The following is a 26,219-nucleotide window of genomic DNA, read 5'->3' as shown; positions in this document are numbered from 1 at the left end:
AAGCCAGCTATTTGCATTTATATCATACTCTTCATAACCTTAGGATGTGGCAAAGCAGGTCATAGTCAGGAGGGTCCTCATGAAATTGTGTCTGTGTTTCCGTATAGGGAACCTAACAATCAATTTGCAAATGGTGAGCTCCTGCAAACAAAAAATTGAACAACCTGTTTACTGTTATTGATTGAAGGACAAATATTGGCCAGGCTACCAAGAGGACTCCCTGGTGACATAGAGCCTCTCCACCTGAGAGGAGCCTCCGTTTAACGTTTTGGATGAAAGGTGCTACTGTCAAGAGTACAGCAGTTACTCAGTACTGCTCTGCGATGTTACATGAAGGGTGGCCAAACTCAAGTTTGGCTTATGTGCGAGCATATTTTGTGTTTGATCCCACAACATTCATGGAATTGGTGAAACTTGCCACAATTACTGGCGAATGGACGTTCACCCTTTGGTATGAGGAACATCGTTTTTGTCATTGTGCATCATGTACATATACATCAGAGCTTCACAGACCACACAGATTTTTCAGGAAAATGTTCCCACATATTTCAATTCATGGATAGTGGCACATCTTCATATTCAGATTTTGAAGTTAACCCACCACTGATAAATTTCCAACAGGAGCGAATCAGCAAGTAACAATTATATCGTTAGATTGAGTTGCCTGAGCTCAGGCACCCAACTTGTGGACCTGTCACTGCTTCATGCAACTTTTCAGATGTACACCAGAGTTTTGGAAGCATATTAAGTGCATTTTGGATAGAGCATGCTGTGTTGAGCAGGGACTGGCAAATGCCTGTGCTCATACTAGCATTGTAGGCTGCCTTTTAGTCGTATAAAAATCTTTTTGTTGGTTCAGTTTGCACTAGACCACCCAAACCCTGTCTAAATGCATTGTGCATGAGTTTGTGATTCTATTTTTAACTGCCATGAAGGTCCCCTATTTAAATTTCTTTCCTTCCTTCGCCATTCTTAACTAGAAAGCCTATGTCTGTGGGAGTTGCCTGTTGTGCAATATTTTGAGAGAGGTGACGTAATGTCAGGAGTACACGCAAATCACCTTTGAAGCCAGTCTGAGGGATAGCTGTTCCTGTCAGGCATGATCTGCCTCATGGTGTTTAATGTACTTGGGTCAGGGTATAGATAGCTTTTTGAGTGGTTCCTGAATAATTCCTGTGACAGTCTGACCAGCTAGCTTCTGTTGAACATGGTCGAAGCACTCTTCAATTGTACATTTAAATGTACACTTGCAAATGCTAAGGTGCAAAAGCATATGAGTCAGGTGCTGAGAATTGGATTAGAATAGTTAGGTGTTTTGAACTGGCATACGTTCATTGGGCTTACAGGAATCTTTCTGTGCTGCATGCCACAGCCAACGATAGTGTCCTGAAATGAGACAGCTCAGTGAAGCTGCAAATTAACTATGTTTTATGAGGGTTCATCTACAAATTGACTGTGGGTATTTTTTAAAAGTTAACCCTTGCCCCACATTGTGTGTTGAAGTTTTACCATTCCAACTCACTTCTAGGATATTTCTGAACAATTTGTTGATAGGTAAATCAATTATAATATTGCTTGAAAGATTTGCCGGGGAAGGACTATTTGTATACAAACATGATGCAGTTGGAGAAACGTGTTTGAGTTTGAAATTTGCAGTTTCAGTTCTAGGGTTTGAGCTCAATCTAGGCTGGTGCTGCATCCTGGCTAGTGCTGACTTTGGATGCAACAATACACCATTGAATTCCTTTTTTATATCAATGCAAGAAAACCAGGACATTAACCTGATGTTTTGGCCATTGTACCTAACGTGCATAAATGCAGATAGCCGATGAACAATCTTACTTACTGTTCTTTAGGCTTTGTGGACTTGGAATAGCTGACATGTTTTTCCACGTTTGTCACTTATATTTTAAATTACCATTTTTCTCCTCCCCCCCCCCCCCCCCACCTCCCTCCTCCCTCCCTCCTCCCTGAAGCTGGTCTGCAAGCTCACTTAGATCTTAATTACTTGTTATCTTTGTCTTGGTGTCAGTGCTTATCTGATTTACTTTCTGTGGCGTGTCTTGGGATGTTTTGCTCCATGGAAGCTACTACATGTACATTGTTGTGGTTCTGTTCGCCGAGCTGGGAATTTGTCTTGCAAACGTTTCGTCCCCTGTCTAGGTGACATCCTCAGTGCTTGGGAGCCTCCTGTGAAGCGCTTCTGTGCTGTTTCCTCCGGCATTTATAGTGGCCTGTCTCTGCCGCTTCCGGTTGTCAGTTCGAGCTGTCCGCTGTAGTGGCCGGTATATTGGGTCCAGGTCGATGTGTTTGTTGATAGAGTCTGTGGATGAGTGCCATCAACAAACACATCGACCTGGACCCAATATACCGGCCACTACAGCGGACAGCTCGAACTGACAACCGGAAGCGGCAGAGACAGGCCACTATAAATGCCGGAGGAAACAGCACAGAAGCGCTTCACAGGAGGCTCCCAAGCACTGAGGATGTCACCTAGACAGGGGACGAAACGTTTGCAAGACAAATTCCCAGCTCGGCGAACAGAACCACAACAACGAGCACCCGAGCTACAAATCTTCTCCCAAACTTTGAACTACATGTACATTTTTGTTCTTCGCGCATATTCAGCGGTAGAAACAACAGGTTATTTATTTATTAAACAAAAAAGTACAGAAGCTTGTCCAGACTGAGAAAAATTAGTTTCATTTCAACACTCCAGGATGTCTTTCCAAGTTCCTAGGGCTCCGAGGTTCTCTTGCTTATGGACTGGAGTGGAGTGTTTGTAAAATAAATGTTCAATAAACATGATTGTAGTAAAATATAGAAGGTTACATGGTGATCTAATTCAGGTGTTTCTTGTGATCAAAGGAGTTACTGAGCCAAAGAGAATTGGTTTTCTCTGGGGAAATCCAACAAAAGTGGCATAACTTGAAGATTAAAACAATGCCATTCAGGGATTTTGTCAGGAAGCACTTCGCACATGTATCAGTGAAAATCTAAAACTTTCTAGAAAAGACATTGAGGGCGAGGGTCAACAGAGAGTTTCAAAACTGAGATGCCTTCCTTCTTTGTTAAGCAAGATGAGAATTGATATGGGGTTAAGGAGATTAAGCAAATACAAATCAGCCATTCTATAATTGAAGAGAAGAATGGTTTTGAATGGCTGACTGGAAAGCTGTTCTGTAAATGACATGCTTCTGGAGTTTTCTTCTCCAATTTGTGCCGTTTCACATTTTAATGCATGGTTTTGTTACCTGTCAGTGTATTCATAGGTGATTTGGAAAAGGAAAAGTGTTCCTTCAATATTGTGGTATTAATTGCTGTTACACTGGAGCACCTTGGGATTTTTTTTTATTAATGCTTCAGGAAGAATACAGAGCTGTCTATGCTTGCTCCCATCAACTCCATCTTGGGTGATTTCTTTTCCCCCTCAACAGTGTCTGTTTTCTGCTAACTTTGCTTTGAATTGTTTGAATGTACTGTATGTTCTGATCAAGGTTTATAAGATATTGAAAGGGAGAATTGTGTTCCTTTTGACACTTTGTTCCTAAACAGTAGATTAGAGAAGATGAGGGATCACTGCTTTGAATTGGGAGGTTAGACCTAGATTAGATGCCAGAGCGTGGCCTTTCCCTAGAACGTGGTTACAGGACCAGATGCAAGCTTGCAGGTGATAACCTGGTGGAGATCACTTCTTCCCATAGTTACTACCTTCTGGAAGCAATCAAATCCAGGAAGATGTCCTGGCCAAGTTTTGATTGCTGTGGGGAGCTGGAGAGGAATTCCTAAGGTTGCTCTCCCTGCATTTGACTGATAATATCTGGATTTCTATTTTGTATGGGGAATCATATATTGTTTCTGGCTGGCATGTGGAACATGTTCATTTAAATGCACATGTAAGTGATTGTTAGAGACTGCCTGGAGGGCCTTTGCTTTTCCATCATTACTCATGTCCCAAACCGTGCAAGTTGCATCAGCATTATCTTCCATCTTTTTAAACATCTCATTGAGTGACATGATCTTCCACACTAGGCTGCTTTTGTAACTCCTGGTTGTGCTTCCGACATTGAAACTGTTGACGGGAATACTGCAAGGTGTGTGTGACAAACTTGACCACAGTTGAGCTAGAATCAAAAATGCATGCATTGAATACTCAAGGAATGTTTTTTGAAAATATACACAGACTCTCAGCAATCCCTAAGCAAAAGAGAATTCCATCTTAGCAGCTGTGTTTATGAAACTCCTGTGATATGAAATAACAATGAACTTGGTAAAGCCCAAGCCTGAAGTTAAACTTTGAAAGTCCACACTGGACCCACTATAAGACAAATTGAATAACTTAGGAATTGCATAGGAGCAAAGATATTTGGAATTCACAACTTATAACTCAATAGATCTAGAAGAGTTTTCTAACATAACTGAGAGGCTGATGTAATAGTTGGCTTTTGTTTGAAGTTGAATTATGAAGGAGAGGAAGTCATGTAAATTGTGCAGAGTTTTGGTTGGCTCCCATTTGGAGTGCTGCTTTCAGTTTAGGCATTAGGCAGTAATGTAAGATGTAGGATCAGAATTAGCTATTTAACTCATGTTTGCTCTGCTATTCAATCATGGCTGATATATTTCTCAACCTCGATCTCCTAGCTGCTGCTTCTAAGCATTGATCTCCTATCTAATCAATGACTTATCTATCTCTGTCATAAATGCACTCGTTGACTTGGCTTCCACAGCCTTCTCTAATAGTCAGTTATTCAGATTCACCACCCTAATGGCTGAAGAAATTCTTCCTCATCTCAGTTCTAAAGGGTCATGGTTTAACTCTGAGGCTGTGCCCTTGGATCCTATTTTGTTAGTTTTAATGCCACGCCTGTGGAATTCCACTCCATACTGAGTGCCATTCTGAACAAGGCCCCTTTTTCCCCTCCTTCCTCTGTCATTGCCTGTACCTTGTCCCAAACGCCATGGGCTCTTATCTCATTTAGCAGCGTCCTGTGAAAGGCCTTCTGGAAATCCAAATGAATCCTATCTACTGGCTTTCCTTTGTTTTACTTGCATGTTACCTCCTAAAAGTATTCTCCATGATTTGTCAATCACTGCCTCCTATCTGTGTGATAAGGATCTATTGGTCTTCAATTCACCAGAATGTAATTGGTGCTTGAAAATTAAACTGAGGAATGATTGCACAATGTATTGGGGTTTAGGAAATTTGGGGAGGCGGTGCAGCAGGTGGGACTCCTAATTGAACTGTTGTCAGATATCGAAATGATTCAATGGGATAAATAGAAATGACACCCTCTTATGGTGGAATTAGAATGGAGGAGTTTAATCTTCTACGTTGCTTTTTATGTATTTTATCATTAGAACCAGACATAGTATTGCACAAAGGGAAGTAAAAATCAGGAATTTTCTTGGTGAAAAGGCTGGGGGTGCAGAGCTGATTAGCTTTCAAGAGTGAAAATGTCAGATTTTTGTCAGCAAAGAGACTTAAGCAATAAAGAGTGATATTGTAGTTGCAGTTGAATTGCAGATAAGCTATGATCTAATTGAATAGATAAAGCACCATGGGCTGAATGGCCTTCCCCATTCCAATTTTCTTACGAACAAACTGAGAAAGCAGAGCTACTGGAGATGTACAGATTTTCCAGTTGAAGAAAATGAGCGATGATGGTATTAGATATTGGCAACAAATCCAGAATATGTTCTGCATCATTACCTTTTTACACACAGACACTTGGAGAACTGAATCAGGAAGATATAGCATCAAGTAAATAAAAGCAAAATACTGTGGATGCTGGACATTGGAGAAAGAAATGAATTGCTGGACAACTGTGTCAGTCTGGCAGCATCTGTGGAGACAATAATAGAGTTGGCATTTCAAATCCAATAACACCCAATTGGACCTGAGTGTTCTGCACTTTGTTTTTATTTAAGAGCGAATAAGGATGTGGCTTCCTGTTGATACTGTAACTGTGGTTGCTACATATCCCTGCTGGAATGAAGCTATTGGGTAATTCCCCTGTCAGTACTCAATCAGTGCATGTAGCTTGAGGCTTGAATTTATGTATACAGAACAACCTGGATTATCCGAATGAGAAAGGCAGGAGTATTTTGTCCAGATAACTAATTGTTTATGATCAGATCAGTTATCCAAACAAAGGAAGCATTTAAGAGATCTTGAGATCTTGTTCAAATAATTGATGTTCGGATAACTGAGATTGTACTGGGACACACTGTCACTCTCAATTTGCTGGAAAATAATCCTTGATTTATAAGAAGACTTTGTTATAGGTTTGGATAGGAGTTCTATTTGTTAAATTTTGTTGAGACAACTTAAATAGACTTCATTTGCTGAGTAAATAGTCTCCTTTTCCGATGATGATAACCAGAAGAACTGATACTGTAAATAGGAAACAAGAACAGAAGTTGCTGGAAAAGCTCAGCAGGTCTGGCAGCATCTTCACAGAGACTGCCAGACCTGCTGAGCCTTTCCAGCAACTTCTGTTTTTGTTTCCATTTCAAATGAGTCTTGCTCAGCCACCAATTTGTTGGTTGACAGTGTCAGTATTCACTCCATATACTCATTACGGGTTTAGAGAATTTGTGACAAATGGCAGCTGCTTTTTTTTTGAGTGGCTTTATTGGATTCCAGCTTTTTGGCAGCACTTTTCCATTTGCCATACAGCTTGATCGACAGTTGGCTGTCATTCCATGGACTGTCTTATGAGAGGCTGAGTGTATTGGGCCTGTAACTACTTGAATATAAAAAAAACACAACCTTCTTGAAATAGACAAAATTCTTCAAGGACTTGACAGGGTGGATGCTGAGAGGTTGTTTCCCTTGTGAAAGCACCTCAAACCAGAGAGCATATTCTCGGAATAAGTGGTTGCATATTTGAAACACCAACGAGGAGGAATTCTTCTGGGGACAGTGAATCTGTGGAGTTCTTTACCATAGAGGCCTGTTTAGGCTGGCTTATTAAATACATTTAAGGCTGTGATAAACTTTTTAATCAGTAAGAGAATTGAGGTTGATAGAGGAAAGGTTGCCATGATCTTAATCGAGGTGGTACAGCCTTGATGGGCTGAATGGTCGACTTCTGCTCCTACATCTTAAGCTTTTATTTCCCACAGGCCACTTGCAGGAAAACAATCCTCAAAGAACTTGGCACAACAAAGTAGCCAATTAGAAAGGCAGGTTGCAAAAATTCAGCAAAGTCATAAGTCTGCAAAAATCAAGGAACCATGATAGATATGTGTGCATGAAGGATTCTTCTTCAGAGCTTATCAGAATCGAAAAGCTGTTTCTCTCTTCTTAGATGGTACCAAATCTGCTGAGTTTCTCGAACCATGTGTTTTTATTTCAGAAGTACATTTTCATCTCTCATTTTCGTAAATCTTAGCTCATCTAAGACTGCTGCCCATATACTAACATGCAGCAAGACCCATTCTTCAGTCTATGATGGCTCCCAATTTGAGAACACCTTGATTTTTAAATGCTTTCTGGTGCTTAATTTCAAATCCTCCTGACCTTGCATATCCTGACTTCTGAATTAGGTGTCATCTGTAGCTGAGTTGAAGCTCTCTAGTCTCTTAGGTCAGCAAATTTTGGGCTAGTGTCCCATTCTAAGACATGAGCACAAAATTAAGGCAGACATTGCAATACATTCCTGAAGGAGTGCTGCAGTCGGTGATGTTTTGTTAAGTTATGTTAAATGATACTGAGATCCTCCTTCCCCTGTTAGATGGGTGTACAAAATCTGGCATATGTTTATCCCTTGATCAGTCCCACAGAAACACATTATTTGGCCATTAATACATTACTGTTCGTGGGAGCTTGCTGCATGCAAATTGGCTGCCACAGGTCCTGCGCTAACATCTTGACTACCCTTCAAAATGCTTAATTGACTGGCAGAACTTTGAGACATCTGGTGGTCCTGAAAGGCAGTATTATAAATCTGTTTCTGTTTAATCTTTTAAGATTGTGTGAAAGCTATGCATTCCTCCCGTTTTGGCCTCTGAGCAGCCTCAGTTTTGTTCATTCCATCGAAGACCATCATGCCTCCTGTCACATCAGTTCGCATCTCTGAAATTCCCTTCTATAAATCACTTTGCCTTTCTATTGTTTTTCCTTGAAGAACTTTGCCCAGCCTTCTAATTAAACCACACATTTTGTCGTAACTTCTCACCTCATGTGTCCCATTTATTTTCTTCCAAAGCTTCTTTGCCATATTGTGACATTTGACTAGATGAAAGCTATTACGAATGTGCAGACTATTTGTTCTTTTTTTTTTGGATAATTTTCTTTTCAAGCAGTGAAGCCAAGAGCAGACATCTGGCTCTCTCTCCATTGGTTCTCTTTTACATGCTGTTCAGGATGTTGACTCTGGCTCCCTGGGTTGTACAGTTGCCTCTTTCATGGAAAGTTTTGGGCTCAAGTCCTCCGTGAGAGACTTAAGCATGCAATCTTGTACTGTGGGTGCTGTATTACCATGACCATTTATTTGATAGAAACTTTAATGCCAGATCCATCTGCCCTTTTATGTAGATATAAAAGGCCCCCATGCCAAGATTCGAAGAGGAGCATGGAAGTTCTCTTTGGTATCAGGCCAATGTTTACCCCTTCAACAACATCTCTAACAAATATCTGGTCATTAGCTTAGTCTTTTTATGGGAGCTTGCTTTCACAAATTGGCTGCCAAATGTCATACATTACAACAGTGGCAGTAGTACAAAAACTACTAAATCAGAAAGCTGGAAATGCAAAGGGGCATTTAAATGTTGTCAAAACGCACTATAGATATGGCTCTCATTTTTCTTTTATTTGAACTTGAAAGTCTGCTGACACCAGCGATCCACTGCATTCCGACTGCCTGATGATCTCAAATTTTTCTTTGAAATGTTCACATTCATGTGGTATATAAAAGCGATTTTAAAAATTCAAAAAATTCTTTTAGTTTGACAACTCTTTCTAGTCACCTGTATACTTGAGGGTTTTTTTTTTAATTTTTAAGTGTTGGGTTTTAATCATTCAGTTAATTTCAGAAATTTCACTGCTCTTTCCTATCAGCAAACGGAACCTATTTGAGTAATTGAAGGAATGCCATTTTGTGAAATGAAATCCAATCCAGCGCGAATCCCAAACTTAAAAGCATGTCCTTTCCCTTTATTTATTAAAATACTTTGGGCCCATTCTTTCCCTTTTCAGTTCTCTTAACAGTTCTTCCTGAACAATTTCCTTTTCTTTCCATCTCTCTTCATGTTGTCGTTCATTCAATATTACCCGCCCTTTCCTTTTCCTTTGTCCCTTCCATTCCAGTCCCCTTTCATTCTGTCTTATCCCCATCTCACCTATTTATTTGCGTCCCTTGCATGTTTCAGGAATTTGAAAATGCTGACGATGTTTTCAAGCAGAGTAAATATGAGGATCTCCTATAGATTGTTGATTTGCCCTTCCTGCAGTTGTGTGCTGTACTTTGGCCTTGGCTCTCACATTGTTGGTCACAAAATTGCTGTTCAAGTGGTGAATAAAGCTGGATGTGTTTCCTTAGACTTCTCTCTTCCATAGCCAAATTCATTGGTCTCTATGCTGTATAATGTTGCTCCATTTTCTATAATGCAGCAAGAGACTTGTGAGATCAAAGTGTCATACAACTGATACAATGAATTGAACAAACCTAGGTTGCTGTTAAGTTCATCACTTAAAATTGGGGTGCAGGTTTTGGTTCACTAATATGTAAATCCTAAAACTTTTTTCAAGTCACATTCCCAAGTTAACTTGAGGTTTCATTTAAAAAAAGTGACATCTCAGCTCAGAGAATGCATTAAAGGTGTGAAGTTAGAGTCTGTCTGTATCCCAACCTTGAGTCAGGCTGGTTCCTGCCCCTCTAGTGACCTGATGAAGGAGCAGTGCTCTGAAAACTTATACTTTCAAATTGTTGGACTATAACCTGGTGTTGTGATTTTTAACTTTAGGGGGGAGACAAACAGTGGCAGAAGATCATGTGAGCAGAGCAAGCATAAAGTCAAGGTTGTGCTTAATTATATTGCTGGTACAAATTGATGTGTCATTTGTGTAATCACCACATAAGGCCAAATATTATAGCATTGAAGTTCTTTACATTGTCGATTACATTAACTCAAAAGTATATAGTGCATGCATATTTGATATGAATGCACACAGAAACACTGATTTCTCTAATGGCAGGAGGGTTAAACTTTGATTCCATTCTTTTGTGCAGCTTGGAAGATGAGGGGCCGAGTACAAGGAGTTTGAGAATGACACGCCTCTGCACTTATCTGCAGCACAGATATGTGCAGCTCTGTCGAGTGGAGCGAGCAGCGGCCCGCCAGCAGAGGTGTCGGCATGCCTTTCGGAAAGCACTACTGCAAGCAGCCAGCAAGGAGCCAGACTCCGCCGGGCAGTTGCTTTGGGAACTCCGAGCGGCAGCCCCCACGCAGACCAGGTCAGCTGCTGTGCGCTGGCATTGCCAGGTATCACTTAATGGCGGGATTGGTAAAGGGAAACCAATCTCTTCGATAATCTTGGATCAACACAATCTTTGGGTGGAGAAGTTTGCTGCTTTTGGACATTTTGTCAAATACAGCCTCTGTGATTATTGTCAGTCTTGAATTTCAAACATTCATAATGAAGACTCATTAGAGCACTAAAAATACAATATTTTAATACCTTCATCTTCTTTGAAATGAGTGCTGTTCTGTTTAGGGCCCTTGGTGAGAGTGGTTTTGAGATTCCAACACCCACAATCTGGTATATCAATCTGTATGGTACACTTTTCTTAAAAGGAAGGGATGGTGATATGGCCTTGTCCCTGCCGTCTTTTATCAGTCTTATTGGCCCTGTGTCTTTAAAAAAAACAAAAGGTCCAATATCTTCTCTGCTCCCAAAGTTAAGGACGTAGTTTTGTAAATTCCATGTTTAATTCATTGCCCTGGCCAACGTTCCTCCCTCAAACAAATTTTGCAGAAACAAGCTCACCTTTGTTATCTATTTTTAATCTGTTTTTCTAATCAGCCTGTTCAGAGATGACTTGAACGCAGGCCTTTCAGTCCCGGAGGTCAGGACTCTACCACCATGCCACAAGAGGACTAGAATTTGAACCCAGGAGCTCCTGTTTTCCAAACAGGTGTTTAAACCCACTGCATGTGTGGAAAGTGTAAAACTGCACTGCTGCCTGAATGCTTATCCATTGATGAAATACTAGTCTTTTTTTTGTCCTGCATTGATTTGACTGATTGATTGATTGAACCTGAGGTGTCCCAGACAAGAGAGGGATGGGGTAAATCAGACAGCTGCTGACTAGTTATTTTTCTACCCAACTTTAGCTGTTATGGAAGGTGGTGAGAGGATTGGTATGATTGAGGCCATTTTAGAGGTCAGCTATGAATGAATTACTTCGGCATCGTTAAGGAGTCACTTTTAGGCCAGACCAGGCCAAAGGATATTGGTGAAATCGTTGGGTTTTTCAGCAGCTTGTCTCATACCAACTTGACTAATACTATTTGTTTCAATATTTAGGTATTCTTGTCGTCCATATTCAGATTCTCCAATTTACCATGCTATAATTTCAACTGTTACACGCTTCATTATTAGGCTAACGGTATGGGTTACTAGTCCATCAACAATTACCATACCATTCACGTTCAAATGGTTGCTGGTTACTGTCTTGAGGCTCCTGTGAGCAACTGAATGAGCATCGACTTTGGGAAAAGAGCAGCTTCATACCTCAGTGTGATGCTTTTTGTGGTCAACTGGCTGCAAGCCAGTTGATGGTCTGATCTCGTGAAGAGTTGTTACTTGCCTGTTGAATGGTGTCAACACTTGTGGCTTTACACTCTAATGCTTTCAGGAAAACAGTAAGGTGAAAATGAGATTAAGGGGTGAGGGCTGGGTGGTGTACATGAGAGGAGATTGTGTTCTGTGGAGGCTTACTTTTTAAAAAAAGATTATTTTTCGCTTTAATATCTATTTAACTTTTATAATTTTTTTTGGCTGGAGTATTTATCTTTTTAAACAATAATTGCTGAAGAGACTAAATCATTCTCAAGAGACTATTAAACCTGAAAGCACAGGAAGCTGGATTAAATCTTATTTTATGTTTAAAGCATTCCTGTTTAATGATGATTAAAGTTAAGCTCCTTCTCTGTTCAACAGAGCAAGTCATTCGTGATGCTCCCTACAAAGGGTTTTCAGTGCTCTACATTCAAACAAGTTAATACTTTCTTCTTTCACGTCTCCCGATGGAGACTTTTTTAATTTCAGACATTACAGGCTGCTTAGAATTTGCATGTTCTCTGGCAGTCAGGTGCCGAGAACATGGAGCGGGCTTCTCAAGATGATGCTTGTTCTCTACCTTTGTGTTCACAGCTGCGGTCTTTGTTTTTTGGGGCAATTGATCTATGGAGTGGAGAGCTACTGTGATATTCAGGTCAATTGAGTTAAAGGCCAGGGATATTTGGACCAAGGCAAAAGGAAATAGTGGGTAAGGAGAAAGAGGGCCAGAGAAGTCAGATTGGAGGAATGTATAAGCATGCTCAGCAGCATTTGTGAGGAAACTCGATGAGTGCAAGGGGTTGCTTGCACGGGTTAACAATGTTAAATGTACTGTACCAAAACTGTTTCTTTCTCAAAATTGATTAGTCCTCAGTGTTTTCAGCCCTTTTACTTCGAGGTTGTACACATGGTCAGGTGTAGAGTTGTTTGGGTTCACGACCCGTCAAGAGTGGTGCTTGGACATGAAAACGTCGCTTAACATTACACATAGCGGAAGCAATAATCATTGGGTCACCTCAAGGCACTGCAGATATTTTACAGAATCCATTGACCCACCTAAATTATTTTAATTGATAAGATTGGGAGGAGTTTAATGCTTATATCTTCTGTGCAGCCAATTGCCTGAGTACTAGGGCTCACCAAACTTCCAATTTGTTTTTATTTTAGTCTCTACTTTTATTTTAGCCTTAACATACCAAGGAGGGAGTCTGAAGATAAGGTTGTTGGCATAGTAATGCTGAGGGATTTGCTCAGTCTACGGTGTTAAACCATTTGAAAGTGCATCGGCTTAATATTATCTCAGGAATGTATGAGAGTAATGCAGCATTGTTGTTCATTGATTCCTAAAGGACCAGTCCTTGAGGGTCTAAATTAATTTGATTTAACAGCAAGTGTCTGGTTCAAGATTATGTTGAACCAGGAGCATGACAGACTTTGAAAATGCAAATATTTGTATCTCAACCATTTAATCCAACCTGATTAATTCAATCCCAACAAGGGGCTCTGACATGAGTGGTTCAGCTTGTGCTGTTTTCTGTTTGTCGGTTACTGAAGCATTTGTTAACATAGGTGCTTTGTGTATTGTGGCATTCATGGAGAAATTCTCTAAGTCCACATAGGAACACTAGTATAACAGCAAGGAAGTGATGCATTAATGCAGGATAATTAGGCCTCTGAGTACTGTATGAGACTACGAACACCTCAGTATTACAAGTGTGTTGGAGCCATAACAAAGGATATTGATTTTAAAAAGTAAAGCCCTAAAGCAGTTCTGATTGTTAAGAAAGTCTGGGAAAATATTGGTTCGTCTTTCAAAGAGAAAGTTTAGGGAGAATCTAATAAAAGTTTGTCAAAAGTTTGAAAAGTCTTGAAGGTAAATCGTGAAATTTGATAATTCTGTAACCGTGTGGGCTAGAAGGATAAAAGGAGAAATTATTAGATCATGGGATGCTTTCTCAAAAGTGACAGTTGAGTAAACCGATCAAATTTTTCAAAGGGAAATGTGTAAGGTGCTGCAAAGATTGGATGCAGAAATAGTTTGAGTTGATAACTGAAGAGCAAGTTGAAACCAGTAAAGACGACATATCTCTCGTCATTTTTGAGAGACAAATGCTTTGATTCATAGGAACTTCCCTTTGCATCTGTGCAACAAAGGATGTGTAAAAGGGCTCATTTGAGTTTTTAGCATTTTAATAATATTAATTTTAATGATATTAATCTGCAGTCTGCTGATTAAAATCTGGAGTCCAAATTCAGTTTGCAAAGGCATGTGATGCTGCACACATGAGAATTGGGTATGACACCTCAAACCATGGTGTCAACGCAATGTGGAATGAAAATCAGATTTTGCCATAGCAGTGGAAGAGATGAGGCTGGCTAGAGGTTGCAGCTCAATCAATTCAGAACTGGCAAGACAAATTTCAACCGTTGAGGCAGTTTTTGTTGATGGAAAATTGTTGCTGGGGAAGTTGAGAGAAAGCACTGATCAGTTGGAGGGAGGAGAAGTAAGGGGCAAAGTTGGTGGTCGAAGACAGTGGGAATGGTGGGGAAAGAGGGAAGGCAGGAAGGGGAAAGGAGGAGGAGGAGGAGGAGCAAGGATTGATGTGCATCATTTAAACAGCTACAATATTGTCTGCTTCTATACATCACACTTTGGGAAATATGTCAAGGTCTTCTGGAGAATGTGGAAAAAAATTACAATGATGTTAGGGATGAGTACTTCAATCATGGAAGTGATGAGACTCTCTTTAGAGCAGAGAACACCCGAGGTGTTCAAAATCATGAATTTTAATCAGAGTGAATGAAAAGAAACTCTCTCCAGTGACGGAAGGGTAGTTAACCAGGGATCAGGTTAACAAAATAACCAAAGACAAGCTTGCTTGATTTTTTTTCAAACAATGTTCTGACCTGAAATACACTTTCTGAAGAGGTGGTAGAGACTGATTTTAGTCAGATTTAGAGACAGACTAAGGAAAGGAAACTGGGTGGATAAATACAGGGGAAAATTTATAGGGCTATGTGAGTTCACAGGTAAGTGGTGTTAATTAGATAAAGCCTTTAAAAGGGTAAACACAAGCACACTTGGAATTGGATGATTCTAGCAAAGAATCAGCATGGAGTGCAGAGAATAATACAATCATAGAAGCAAGAGTGAAATTGGAGAGTGCTTCAGAAGAGAGTGAATCGAACGGTGGCGGGGGTGGGGGGGGGTCTTGTGCTTGCTCAGATGGCTCTTAAAGATCTGCTAGCATGTTTTGAGGGAGAGCTGGGGCCTCTCCCAGCATCACGGTGGCACAGTGGTTAGCCCTGCTGCTTCACAGCGCCAGAAACCCGGGTTCAATTCCCGCCTCAGGCGACTGTCTGTGTGGAGTTTGCACGTTCTCCCCGTGTCTGCGTGGGTTTCCTCCGGGTGCTCCGGTTTCCTCCCACAGTCCAAAGATGTGCAGGTCAGGTGAATTGGCCATGCTAAATTGTCCGTAGTGTTAGGTAAGGGGTAAATGTAGGGGTATGGGTGAGTTGAGCTTCAGCGGGTCGGTGTGGACTTGTTGGGCCAAAGGGCCTGTTTCCACACTGTGATGTAATCTAATCTAATCCTGACTAATTCAAGATCAAAACCACTGCAATTGTGAATTAGTACCTTGCTTTTCGGGTCTTGCTGTGTGTGAACAGGCTGTATTTTGAAGTAGGACCTTGCTGTCTGTGAACCGGTTGCAGAGTTTACCTACTGCAACTATCACTGCACTGCGAAATAATTCATTGCTTATATATGTGCTTTTGAGACTTCAAGTATAGTGGGTAGTTTTCTTGATGTTGGGGTTGGGAGAAAAATTCTTTGTGGTACCTTGTGGCCTTTGAGGCCAAACAGCTCTTAATGCTTTAATAGCTATCAATAATTGTTTGCTTTAGAGGTGTTTATATTTGTTCATTGATACAAAGGGATTTTTCTTCTTGAGTGATCCCCATTCCCATGTTTAAGTTTACCCCTACCATCCATGAAGCAACACACAGGTAGGCATTGGCACCTGCCACTGCCATGTAACTGACTGTCTGTGGAGTTGCAAAGGGCTCTGATAGTAATTGCAACTCCCTGTTGGAAATGGCTTCCAGTGCCCATCCCCAATGATACTGATGTAGCGTGCTAAAGTGCATGGAAATCTTTGTGTGACCTGGCATCAGGGCTAGTTAGATCTTGGTAGTTCTCAGGCTAACTAATTTCACTGTTGTTCTTTTCAGCACGAAGCAGCCAGATCACAGAGTAGTGGAACCAGCACTGTGTACAGGAACCATCAAGGGCCAACATTGCCCCAACATGTCTCTTCCATACACCAGGCACTGTTTTCAACGTATCCTTAATTCTGACGCTCTTCAAATATTAAGACACAAAGTTTACTGAACAAATCAGTATCAACAGTATTTCTTGGCAGAACCACTTGTAATGATTGCTGACTGATTTCCAACATTTTTTTGTCTTTGATTTGAACATGTAATGCCATTGAGAATTGTTGATATACTGATAATCCTTTGCAGAAACTTTATTTTATGAAGGGGGTAGTCATGAAATATTTACAGAATTGAGCAAAGTCAACATGGTTTTATGAAAGGGAACCTATATTTGACAGATGACTTTGAGTTCTTCGAGAATGTGTCAATCAGATTGGATAAAGAGGAACCAGTAAGTACAGTACATTTGGATTTCCAAAAGGCATTGGACAAGGTGACAGATGAGGTCTTTGCCACACAAGGCAAGAGTTCTTGGTGGTTGGGTGGTGCTGTTGTAGTCTGGCATACTGACCTCGACATTGTAGAGGCAGAGCACCAGCCCTCAGACGACTTTCTTCTTTCCCGGTCCATGACCCCACCATGGCACATCAGGCCATCATATCAACAACAGTCACTAAGCTCATTTCATCTCACGAACCCTCCCACACTACCTCCGAGCTGATAGTAGTACAGCTCGCTTCTACCTCCTTCCAAAGATCCACAAACAGGCAGGCCCATTGTTTTTGCCTGCTCCTGCCCCACAGAACTCACCTCTTCCTACCTTAATTCAGTTTTTTTTCTCCTGTGGTCCAATCCCTGCCCACATTCACCCGTGATTCCTCTGAAGCTTCATGCTAGTTTCGAATTTCCGGTTCGCAGGCTCTAGCCACCGCCTCTTTACCATGAATGTGCAATCGCTTTACACGTCTATCCCCTTCAGGGCTCCACACCTTCCTGGACCAAAGGCTGAACCATCCCCACCCACTACCACCACCCTCCGCTTGGCCGAGCTCATCCTCGCCCTCTTTTAACTCCTCTTGTTTCCTTCAGGTCAGAGGGGTGGCTATGGGTACTCGCATTGGCCCCACTTATGCCTGTTTCTTCTTGTGGTACATGGTACATTCGTTGCTCCAATCTTATTCTGGCCCCCAAACACAACTGTTTCTGCGATATATCGATGATATCATCCGTGTTGTTCGCTCTCTCTCTCTCTTCCCCCCCCCCCCCACTTCTGGAATTGGAAAAGTTAATTGATTTCACTTCCAGTTTCCAGCCCGCCCTCACTTTCAGCTGTTCTATCTCTGACTCCTCCCTTCCCTTTCTTGACATCCTGTTTCCATTTCTGGGAATCGACTGGCCAATAATATCCACTGTAAATGCGCTGACTTTCAGTTACCTGGACTATACATCCTCGCACCCTGTTTCCTTAAAGACTCCATTCCATATGTCCCGATGAGGCCAACTTCAAGGGAACTTCCTAAATGTCCACCTTCTTTCTCAACTGAAGATTCCTTAACACAGTTGTTGACAAGACTCTCAGCCAGGTCCTGCAATTCTGTCCTCAACCCTTCTATTCCCTCCTGCCACAACGATACCATCCTTACCTACCATCCCACCAGCATCCACATCCGGAAGATCAACAGCCGCCATTTCCGCTACCTCCAGCGACATGCCACCACCAGACACATTCCCCTCCCGACGTGAGCCAGGAGTGTTCTCCCCGGGATACCCTGGTACATCCTTCACTCCCACTTTTCCCCTTACACAGACCCATGGCACCTTATCCTGCAACCACCAAAGATGTCCATTTACCTCCTCCCTGCTCAGTATCCAAGGGCCGAAACGTAGGTTCCAGGTAGAGCAGCACACCTCACAAACTAGTCTACTGCATTTGCTGCTCACAGTGTGGTCCCCTCTACATTGGGGAAACCGAGTCCACTGGGCGACTGCTTCACAGAACATTTACGCTCTGCCTGCAAAAAAGAACTTCAACTTCCAGTTGCTTGCTATTTAACGTCTCCATTAATGTCTGTTCACTCTCCCAGCCAGATTGTTACTGACTCCTTTGTCTGTCCAACTGTTCTTCTTTCTCTTTGGGCTCTATGCCTACCTGTCATTTACTCCTTATCCCCTGTCCCACCCTATCTTCTGCATCTCAAGTGGCATTTTCCTAGCTACCATCAGTTCTGAGGAAAGGTCAGCGGACCCAAAACGTTAACTCTGATTTATTTTCACAGATGCTACCAGACCTTTTGAACTTTTCCAGCAACTTCTGTTTTTGTTTCTATTTAAAACAACTGCAGCTCTTTTGGTTTTTATTCAGAGAATTGGGTAACTAATAGGAAACTGGGTTAGCATAAATGGGTAATTTAAACCTTGGCAGTGTAACCAATAGATTGCCATGGAGATGAGTGCTGGAACCTTGACTATTTGCATGATATATTGAGGGCTTGGAGGAAGGCACCAAAAACTTTCTTGCCAAGTTTGCTTATGATACAAAAATAGTTCCAGTTGCAAGCCACAAGAGGGAGATGAAGAGATGGCAAAGGGATGCAGATCGGTTTAGTGAATGGACCAAAATTTGGCCAGTGTCGGGAAAATGTAAGGTTCATTTTTTGAGCAGGAAGAATATGAAAGCAGAACGTTATTTAAGTGGAGGAAGCCTGCAGAATGCTCCATCACAAGGTGATCGGGGTGCCTTTGCACATGGATCACAACAAGCTAGTTTATGAGTATAGCAAGTAATTAGCAATATGAATGGAGAATAGCCCTTGCAAGGGAGTGAAGTATGAATGTAAGGGAGTCTTGCTACAATTGTACAGGCATTGCTGAGACTGCATCTGCATGCCATTTTGGGGCATGTGCAGGTAGTTTTCATTTTACATTGCTTCACTTAATGTTATTTTGTTTTAATGTCTTTTATTTCTTTGGGCCAGTTTTTTTTGTTGCTTGTATGTATCACCGTTTTATTTTGGCGTCAGTTGTGTGCTTTTGGCATGTGCTGAATTCTGAAATCAGTGCCCAGTATTCCACTGTCTGTATCCAAGATACTCTCACCCTTTTGTTTTCGCCGTAGTGCACAAGCTGTCCTGCCTCATACTTGGCCAAGCTTCTTGGCCTCTCATTTTGCTAAGTTTCCAGGGAATGTAAGCTCATCTCCTCCATCTCTTCTAATAGAACAATGCTGTCATTGCAAAATTGGTTCTATCTTCACAGCAAGTATTTCCTTCCTTGGATAAGCAGAGCACACCCAGCTAGTTATTAGAATCTTAAGGTTAATCATTCTCATCTTGTGGTTTTTAGGGTTAATATAATTGAAATTAGACTGATTAATTCTTAAGTTTGAATCCCTTTGTCACAAAGTTATTGTTCCTTTTGCCTTCTGAGGTGTTTACTACACCTGCAAATTAATTTTGTGGTTTGAAGGCAAGGATGTCCAGGTCATTTTTTTTCCTGTCTTTTTCTATATAATAAAATATTCTGTTTTTTTAGACCAAGGTGGATAACTTAGCCCTTGTCTCATTGTACTTCATCTATCTTGTTCTTTCCGATTGGTTATTGAGGTTTTGAATGGATGCAAGGGAGTCAAGAGAGGTGGGTTTTCTTTCGTGCTACATGAGGACAACTGGATGAACCTTGGAGAAAGGCCATTCAGGACAGATTTGGGATGCACTTCTCCAGCCAAGGAAATGTTAGGAAGGTCTAATTCTCTCAAGAGATACTGTAAATTAATCACTTTAAATTGCGAGAAATAAACTTTTGCTTACCAAAAGGACTAAGATTCATACATGTAGTTAGTGTTCAGATCTATCATGATGTACGTTTGTGATGTAGCCACTGCTTTGCACCTTGTGTTGCAGTGGAATAGGGTCATAATATTCTTTCTGGATCATCTTCCCTGCTCTTTACTTGAAGTTATGCTTCCCTAACCAGAGAACACCTTGATCGTGTGTAGCCTCCTCTGCAGTGTGTTTTGGAGTCGCCACATGGAAAATCCAGAAAGTAATTGTTCAAAGGCGGTCAACCCCAAGGTAATCACTTCACCGTGTTGCCATTTAATTAAATGACATCATTTAGGACTGATTTCTGTTTAGATGACCTTTCCGAAAGCTAGTTTATCATGTGAATCTGACGTTGAGTAGTCTTTGCATGAAAAGAGTTGCTTTGCCATATTGAAGCAAAGTTCACTGTATTTCAGCCTGAGGCTGATTTGTTTCCTTGACCTTGAGTGATTCAGATATCCTGTTGAGTCGCTCCCAACAGCTATTCTCGAGCTGCACAGCCAAGTTCGCGGATGGGCAGCAGTGCTCCGTACCAGTGTTTGATATCACGCACCAGACGCCACTTTGTGAAGAACATGCAAAGAAAATGGTAAATAACTGGAAAACTGCATGATATATGTGTGTGTGTGTGTGTGTGTGTGTGTGTTATAAAAAAGAAAAATGGTGGTGGGCTTCTGGTCATTAGCATTGGTGCAAGACAGCTAAAAAACCTCTAGTACTTAGACCTGCTGGCAATAATTTTGTTTTTTAAATTCAGTCACAGACACTGCTGTCACTGGGTCAGCATTTATTGCCCATTCCTAGTTACTCTTGACAAACTGGTAGTGAGCTGTGTTCTTTGAGCTACTGGAATCTATCTGGTATATATACACCCCCTAGTTCCATTCGAGAGGGAAAACCAGGATTTTGTCCCAGTGACAGTGTAGAAATCGCGATATATTTCCAAGTTCAGGTGGTGATTGTCTTAGATGAGAGTCCACATCCAGGCTTGTGCTTGAGATCGGCACTTATGAGTTACCACAGGAAGCTTCACATTTGAGACAGCAGGAGAGTGCATCAGGGAGAGGAAAGTGAGGACTGTAGAATTCCTGATGACCTTACGCTGGAAACATCGACTGTCCTACTCCTCGGATGCTTTTCCAGCACCATACTTTTCAAGGAAAGTGCATCAGCAGAGAAGACAAAAGGGAGATTTTTAAAGCGTTAAAAGGCTCCAATACTGTAAGTAGATAAAAGCTGTATCAGACAACAGTGACTATTCTTTAATATAATAAGTACAGATTCAGTGTGTCAAATATAGCTATCCAAAAGCTACAATTTTTAAAGCTGCCATGGCTGAAGTTTTATACGTATTAAATTATTAAAGTTGTGAAACTTGAAAGGGTTCACAAAATATTTACAAGGATATTGTCAGGGTTGGAGGTTTTGAGCTATGGGGACAGACTGAATTGGCTGGGGCTATTTTCCCTGCAGCTTCGGAGGCTGAGGGGTAACCAAAAATCACTCATTTGATTGAGGTTTATAAAATCATGAGCGACATGGGTAGGGTAAATAGACTAGGTCTTTTCCCTGGGATGGGTGTAGTCCAAAATTAGAGGGCGTAGGGTTAAAGTGAGGGGGGGGGGGGGGGGGAAGATTTAAAAGGGACCTAAGGGACAACTTTTTCACACAGAGGATGGTGCATGTATAGAATGAGCTGCCAGAGGAAGTGGTGGAGGAGGCTGGTACAATTACAGCATTTAAAAGGCGTCTGGATGGGTAAGTGAATGGGCAAAATGCTGGCAAATAGGACTAGATTAATTTAGAATATCTGGTTGGCGTGGATGAAATGGACCCTAGGGTCTGTTTCCATGTTGGGCATCTCTAACTGTATGACTCTACATGAATAATATAATTTAGCTGCTTGCTTGACTAAGTGCTGCAATGGCATGTGCCCATTGGTGGCTTTACTTATCATTCTTCATTGTGGTCAGCATGGCCCTTGATCCCACCAGATCCAACCTGGCTGGAACTGTCCACACCAAAAACTGGCAAGATCTGGCAAGGACTCCATCCTGAAGTTAGCAGCTGGGACACTGTACCTATATTTAATTTGCTCTGAAACACTTGGTAATTCTGAGGTCTTGGAAAAATGCTGTAAAGACAAGTTTCCTCTTAAAGTCATTCATCAGCAACTTTGCAGAAACTCTGAGATGCTTGATAGGAGAAATTTGCCCACGAAACCTTTGGAGTTTGAGCTGTTTTGTCACAGGAAGTTGGAGGCAAATATTCTTGAATATTTTAAGGAAGGAGCAGGAAGAGACAATGAGACAGGGACTCCAAGCAACAGGCAGGGTGTTGGGAATAGTTTTGAATTGCTCTATAAACAAAACGATGCAGACATTTACCTGAAAACATCTGTACCTGTTCTGGGGTAATATCAAGTGCAGAAAGTTACCAATGTTCGGCAATGAGTTGTCACAAACTGGAAGCAGGATCCAGTAGCAGATCTCTCTTTAGTATCACTGTGCCATGAGACCTGATGCTTTATTTTAAGGATGTGATGTTAGCCTGTACAAAGATATTTTGTCAAGAGCTTTTATAGATCTTAGTGAAGCCAGACTTCTCATTAGTCTGGGCTGAATTCACATCTTAGTCACGTAGGTGTATTAAAAGCTTTATCTCATTATCATGTGGTTTGCGTACTTTGGATTTGGATGGTCGTGAATAATTTCTGCTTGTAGTGCTAAGTGTTGCCAGTTGGTGGCACCATTGAGACCTTAGCTGTCACTAATGTTTTCATAGTACATTAGATTGATTAGAATTCCTACAGTGTGGGAACAAGCCCTTCAGCCCAACAAGCCCTCTGAAGAGAAACCCACAGATCCATTCCCCTCCATTTTCCCCTGATTAATGCACCTAACACTACGGCAATTTAGCATGGCCAATTCACTTAACCTGCACATCTTTGGACTGTGGGAGGAAACCCGAGCACCCTGAGGAAACCTACACAGACACTGGGAGAATGTGCAAACTCCACACAGACAGTCACTTGAGGCTGGAATTGAACCTGGGATCCTGGTGCTATGTGGCAGCAGTGCTAATCTCTGAGTCACCGTGCCGCCCCGTCTGGTTCTATATTGTTTTAAGAGAGACCCTTCAAATTTGAACACTATGATCCCATCAATATCAAAATGACCTTTTTACTATTTATTTTGGCTTGACACAGGAGCATTTAACAAGGGCTTATATCCGCACAATTATAAAGGATTTTGGTGTAAAGTGCCAACTTTGATCAATGCGAAGCCAAGCTCGTGTAAGATGATTGGAGACCCACTTTCTGTATTTGAACAGTAGTGAGTTCTGTTGCCCAACATTCTTCCCAAATTCCAACCTGCACATGCAGCCCCCACCCAAACAAAATCTGGAACGTTAATTTTGATGACGCAGACCCACACAGTTTGCAAATGTGTTTTTTTTCCCCTCATCTTCCCTAACTCATCTTCATCACAGACACTTGTGTACAAAGCAGAAAAACCTGACGTGATGCCCGTCCATTCTGCAAGCATTGCTCAATTTATAGTCCAGTGACTCTGGGCTGGACCAAATGCACCTCCACCCGGGCAGTTCCCTATCATTGTCATGACCTTTTATGGAAGCATGTGCTCTGTTGTTATAACAGCTTCTGCCTTGGTCTTGAGCTCTCCTGCTCCTCCCTAAACCTCTTCCTCCACCCCTCCAGGTATGACCTATTCGTGTGGGTCACGACCATTTCAGTGTTTTGTCAGTGCTTTTTGTGCCGTTCTTGTGTCCAGCCTTGCTTCACAGCTTTGTTTTGTCTCAGGATAATTTCTTGCGAGGGGACAACAATCGGAAAGTCCAGCAACAGCGGAAACCCAGGAAGAAAACTAAGCCTCCAGCACTTACCAAAAAACACAAGAAGAAGCGGCGGAGAGGCCCACGTCGGCCTCAGAAACCCATTCCTCCAGCAGTGCCCCAAGGCAATCTTTCTATGCCTGCTAGTCTGGGAGTGTCAGTCTCCGCATCCCATGTACGGTAAGTACAAATATTAAAGTAGGCTGCCTTGTCATAGTGTGTCTGGGAGAGAGAGAAAGAGATGGTGGTTTGTAGCTTTTTCCTCAGGTTCCTTTTGGGAGCAGTAACATTAAAAGACAAGTGAAGAGGGCACTTGGTACGTACAAGAGCCAAGCTCTGAACTCAGTGTTACTGAGGGGTTTTTTTTCTGTCTAATTGATGCTGTGTAACTACAGAGCTGGAAAACAAAATCTTGAGATCTTGAATCTTGAATTTTGGAAGCTACCAGCTGCTAAAGTTCTAACAATCTGCTTCGAAAACTGATCTGATTTTGACAGCTGTGACCTATCAGACCATAAGAGTTGAGACATTTCGCTTTCTAAAAATGGTAAACCAAACACAGATGACACTTCAACAACTGCAGTGACTACACGTTACCTCATCTCTCAATGTTTGTGGTTTCTTTTTTTAAAGATCTCGATTTACATCTTCACCAAAAAAACTAATCAGTACTTAGTTTAGTATGCCCTATCCGTGCATCAAATATCATCGGAATCTGTCCATCAGGTTTTGAGGTGTACTGTTTACAAATAAACAGATTTGAAAGTAGGGATGAAAGGATTATCTCAGCATATTGAGGTAGATAATTCTGACGGTGAAAGAAAGAAACTCACCAGAGATTAAGACCTGGTTGACGTTGACAAAGTTGCCCTAGTTTGAGTGAAAGGAGGAATTCAATTGTATCTCACCACCTGCACTTTATTCAGAAAACTAATACGAAATTGTTTCCATGTCATGTTATTCATTTTCGGCCTGCTCTGACTGACAATGCAAGGACTTGGAGAGATGATTTGATGGGTGTTAGTTTACCTCATATCTTACCCATGTGCTCATCCTTAGCAAGCTCATTGGTTGTGAAGATACCACTTACAAGCAGCCTATAGATTCTTATTAGGACTGAACCTCAAAGCCACTTGAACTGCCCAGCATGAGAGCTAGCTCAGAAACTGGACCTGAGCCTAGCTTGCATTTATATTCTGCTACATCTTCAGAATGGCTGACCACCTCCTGGCGCGTTAGGGATGGTGAATATTTTTGACTATTAATGATAATTTGGTGGGTGCCGCTCTCACCTCTGAGTCAGCAAGTTGTGAGTGTATGCCCCATGCCAGAGACTTTAATACCTAATTCAATAAGATATCGAGGCAGTGCAGCACTGTCGGATGCCATCTGTCTCATCTGATTCCATTTTCAAGCTTCCTTTTAGGAAGATAAAAGGAGTTCTCACTCATGTGTCTTGGTCAGTATTTATCTATCAAACAACAGCACTGGAATTGTTTATCTGATTGTTATCACCTTGCTGTTGTGGGAGTTTACTGCATGTGAACAGTTCAACATAACACATGCCTTCCTTTCAGTTGGTCAGATGGAGCATATACACTCAACGTGCTGAGTCGGCTGAGAGCGGCACCCACCAAATTAATACTAATAGCCAAAAATATTCAGCATCCTTGATGCTCCAGGAGGTGGACAGCCATTCTGAAGACGTAGCGGAACATAAATTCAAGCTAGGCTCAGGTCCATTTTCTAAGCCAGCTGACATGCTAGGCACCTCGAGTGGCTTTTGAGGTTCAGACCTAATAGGAATCTACTGGCTGTTTATAAGGGATATCTTCACAACCAAGCTTACTAATTATGATCACATGGATAAGCTATGAGAAGTTGGTCAGATGCATTGTGGTTGAAGGCCTCTTTTCACGTGGACCATTAGGAAGAATAATAATTTAGAATTACCCCATGGCTGCAATAAGTTCTTTGAAGACAGAGTTGAGGTTTTTTCAATGGCTTGTTGAAAGACAGGTATTCAATTATATATCGATGTTCTAATGATGCTCCCATGAAGTTCTTTTCAAGTTACTAAACATCCTGATGTGCTTTTGAGGAGTGTACTCTGACTCATGTTGACCCTGAGCCACTTGGGATAGTGGTAAAGGTCAAAGAGCTAGGTGTCCTTGGGCATCTTGAAGTAGGAGCAAGAGGCAGAAAGATAAAAGGAGAATTCCAGAGCTTTGGCCCTAGCTGACTTAAAGCGTGGCTGCTGATGGTGGGTTGGAATGACTGACGGTGTGGCATTCAAGTCACTTTCTCCCCCCCCCTACCCTTATCACCCAGTGATTCTCCTCCTGTATCTCTCCACTGTCACCCCCAGCTGGCTGGGACTGCTCTCGTCTCATTCTTCTGTTGGTTATCAGAGCCAGAGAATCATTATCAATAGGGACTTTTTTCACTGGAGCATAGGCGATTGAGGAGTGACCTTGTAGCGGTTTATAAAATCATGAGGTGCCCAGAAAAGGCAAATAGCAAAGGTCTTTTCC

General features: G+C 41.7%; 1 protein-coding gene across 2 annotated transcripts in view; it reads left to right on the top strand.

The window, feature by feature from the left end:
* LOC140481916 (INO80 complex subunit D-like) overlaps positions 1-26,219 on the top strand; it is an 82,202-nt gene that overhangs the window by 48,165 nt on the left and 7,818 nt on the right. For both annotated transcript variants that reach the window (XM_072578594.1, XM_072578593.1), the window contains exons 5-8: positions 10,236-10,460; positions 16,022-16,131; positions 20,286-20,419; positions 23,654-23,865. In XM_072578594.1, the coding sequence (XP_072434695.1) occupies positions 10,236-10,460; positions 16,022-16,131; positions 20,286-20,419; positions 23,654-23,865 (681 nt within the window). The remainder of the gene's footprint in view (positions 1-10,235; positions 10,461-16,021; positions 16,132-20,285; positions 20,420-23,653; positions 23,866-26,219) is intronic.

Source organism: Chiloscyllium punctatum, chromosome 10 (assembly GCF_047496795.1).
Source record: "Chiloscyllium punctatum isolate Juve2018m chromosome 10, sChiPun1.3, whole genome shotgun sequence".
Taxonomy (NCBI): Eukaryota; Metazoa; Chordata; class Chondrichthyes; order Orectolobiformes; family Hemiscylliidae; genus Chiloscyllium; species Chiloscyllium punctatum.
The sequence above is the reverse complement of the archived record's forward strand: the minus strand, read 5'-3'. Positions and strand labels throughout refer to the sequence as shown.